At 33.1% G+C, this 3,232-nt stretch overlaps 1 protein-coding gene across 1 annotated transcript; it reads left to right on the forward strand.

Annotated features, from left to right (window-relative positions):
- Positions 1–518: 518 nt before the first annotated feature.
- LOC146995244 (uncharacterized) lies at positions 519–2,772 on the forward strand. The gene is made up of 3 exons (XM_085826136.1): positions 519–846; positions 996–1,189; positions 1,832–2,772. Exons 1-3 carry the CDS (start codon positions 712–714, stop codon positions 1,902–1,904), a joined length of 402 nt encoding a protein of 133 aa, XP_085682262.1. The 5' UTR covers positions 519–711; the 3' UTR covers positions 1,905–2,772.
- The last annotated feature ends 460 nt before the right edge of the window (positions 2,773–3,232 follow it).

The following is a 3,232-nucleotide window of genomic DNA, read 5'->3' on the forward strand; positions in this document are numbered from 1 at the left end:
GAGCTTGATAATAATTCCTATATGCCAAGTCCTATCAAATGCTTTGGCTATGTCAAGAAATAAAGCGCCAGTAAGCATTTTGTTACGAAACCCTTCGTGAATGAACTCCACTGTCCTCAGCAGCTGGTGCGTGGTGCAGTGTTTTGCTCGAAATCCAAATTGTTCATCAATCAGAACGTTGTGATTTCGGAGAAAATCATTCAGGCGTTTAAGTAACACAAACTCGTATATCTTAGATAACGAGGATAGGAGGCTGATAGGTCTATAATTTTGAGGGTTAGAAAGGCTTTGCCTGTGGGGTAAATCTAAAACATCCCGCTTTTGACGTCACATGTGATGTGTACCGTTGACCAATCAAATTTTCCTGCCGAGTTGAAATTTAGTCGCTCCCGATTGCCCCTTTGAAATAAGCTTCGGGCAAAGAATCTCTAAGGAAAATTCTTTGCTTCAGGGACATACACAGTGTCTCTTCAGTCTGACGGAGCCACATTTGCCTCGGGAAACCTTTACAGATTCTTTGTTCTTTGTCTCGAAACTCGCGGTCATATTCACAAAGCCTACAGACCTTTTCTTATAGAGTCCACTCTGATTGGTTGAAAGACGATTGTAAGGGGTTGCTTGTTTCTGTTGTTGGCGTCAGTTTCAAGTACGCCAAATAATTTTGTTATTAGTCCTGACAAAAAAAATTAGACATACTTTGCATTGTTATCGATGAAAGTTGTAATGGAGAAGTTAAATTTGCCTCAAAATTATTCATACAAAATTGTGAAAATTGATTTTCTGAGTGATATTTCTTATAGTGCCGCTTTTAGAATTGCTGAAGTAAGGGATGAAGAATCCGCTTCAGTGAGTGTAATCTTTTAATGATTTGGGAAGTTGGCTTTCTCAAAAGCTAGGAGGGGAATGCATTTCAGTAGCCATTTGTTATAAAAAATAAAATTTTTATTTAATAAAAAAGTATTCGTGTCCTATTTCATAAATATATTTTATTTCAGTTATGGATTGATTCGTATCAAAAGCTGTCCAATGTAGTATGGAGAACAGCTCGCACTTTCAAATGTGCCAGCAAATACATCTTTCGTGAAGATTTTCGCTGCCAGCATAATACTGATTCTCGTAGACGTATAAAAAATGTGAAGATTTCCAAAAATACAAATTGCCAAGCAACTCTGAAAATTATAGTGCAAAGGTTCGTATAATGACAGCTGTTGAATACATACTTTTTCAACTAGTTTATCATTCAATTATAATTAAGTACTGAATCTATGTATTCTTGCTATCCCAGATGTATTCTATATTGTTTCAAAAAGATACATTTTTTCTAAAAGTTTTAATAAAAATCCATATAAATATATTATATGACTATATAAGTCAAAGATTATATGACTATATAAGTCAAAGAATTTCATTCCTGCTGTAACAGTTTCTTGCTGCATTTTATAATGAAGCAGCAAAATAAAAGAATTTTTATTGGTGCAATTAAAGCCCTTCCAACACAAATTGGATCATTGGAGATACGAAGGCAAAAAGAATCAGCATAATTTTCATACATTCTTCCTTAGTCACTATTTGGATAGTTTGTTAATTAAAACATTCATATTATAATGCAGAAAATGTTATTTTGAATGGGTAATTTTATTTACTTGCATATTTATTCATACTGTGTATCATATATCCTAGCTTTTGCAACATAGAAACTTCTGATTTGCGATAATAGCATGCAACGTATTTATGTTAATAAAAATCAATATAATGTATATTCAAAAGATAATTTCAGAGGTAAAATGGTTAGCATTATATGTAATAACTACTGCATCATTTTTCTTTCTAGGTTTTCGAGACATATTGGAAAATTCAAAAATCACACTCAGTTTGGTAATAATGAATATATAAAGGTATTATAATTTATTTACTAAATAATATTGATTATATTATCTCCTAAGATTAATTATAGTAGAATGATCTGAAAATAGTGAATCCATACGTAGTAAGTTCTATTTCAAACGATGTTTTTAAGTAACTTGAATGTAAATTGTTAAAAATGTTTAACGGGGATTGGAATTAAACCATGAATAAGAATTGTAAAAGAAATAAATTAAATGCAAGTAATCATTGTCATTGATCGGAAATTAGTTGACTTTTCAAGGGGAACAAACCAACCTCCGTTCAATGAACAATAATTAAGTGCAAAATCAGAGAAGCTTATATGCATAAAGCAGGACCAGTGCTAGATATTTTGTAGCGTGAACCCACCTTGAATTCTAAACATTTGTGCCTCATAAGTCTTACTGCAGAGTGTGGCACAGATAATGCCAAACCTGAGTGATACTTTGAAAGCATTTTACAAGTAAAATTGACCATAACTGAATGAGTATGTTTTCTTTCAACATCTAAAGGTAGAAAATATGTAATGCATTATTTATTTTACAAATACCTATATTCAGACTGGTGTAATATGTTTTTCTCAAAAATATGCTAGTGGTAGACTTTAAAGTAAAACAGAATACAGGCTATATATCATTCTGTGGCTAATCTTTGGAATATGGTAACAGGTAGTTTGGCGACATTTTGGTAAGGCGATAAAGGTTACTAGGTAGGACTTGCAATAACCTGAGAAGTACACAGTTCGAATCACAGATTATTTTGTCTCAGAGAAAGGAGAGATCATGAGACATGTCGTGATATTTTCCGGAAAATTCCAATCGTGATTTTAGCTAACAAGCACTTAGAAACAATTTCACTGCTAAAGTGCAGAATCGCCCACTTATTTGTTTGCCGCTTTTTACAAGAGTAAGAAGGGTTGAATTTTTGTCAATTTTCTTAGACTTTTTTAAGTGAAAATAGGTTGATGTATACATGAATAAAGTCAAGAGTGTGCGCAATGCCATTTTTGTGCAATTTTGGGATTTTTTTTAAGTGAAAATAGGTCGACATGTACATGGATACCGTGTACGTGCAATTCCTAAAAACACGGCAAGCAGTTTGCGATTCTGCACTTTCTCCCAATTTCGCACCTAATGTTCGTGATGATTAAGCACTTTTATTCCATAAAAGTTCTAGCATAAGCATAATTCGGCTAGCAGATTGTTGGAAAAAATGTTGAGTTAAAAAAAAAAAGCCTTTACTTCGTGGAAACAAAATGGCCTCTAAAAAAAAAACTAGCAGGTTGCTGTAGCTGGGTTGGTCGCCAAAAAAACGCCATAATCTGAAGATTCACCCATTCTGTTTGTAT

The sequence above is a fragment of the Stegodyphus dumicola genome, chromosome 10, assembly GCF_044657685.1.
Source record: "Stegodyphus dumicola isolate Sdum_Otavi_A_Nest chromosome 10, ASM4465768v1".
Taxonomy (NCBI): Eukaryota; Metazoa; Arthropoda; class Arachnida; order Araneae; family Eresidae; genus Stegodyphus; species Stegodyphus dumicola.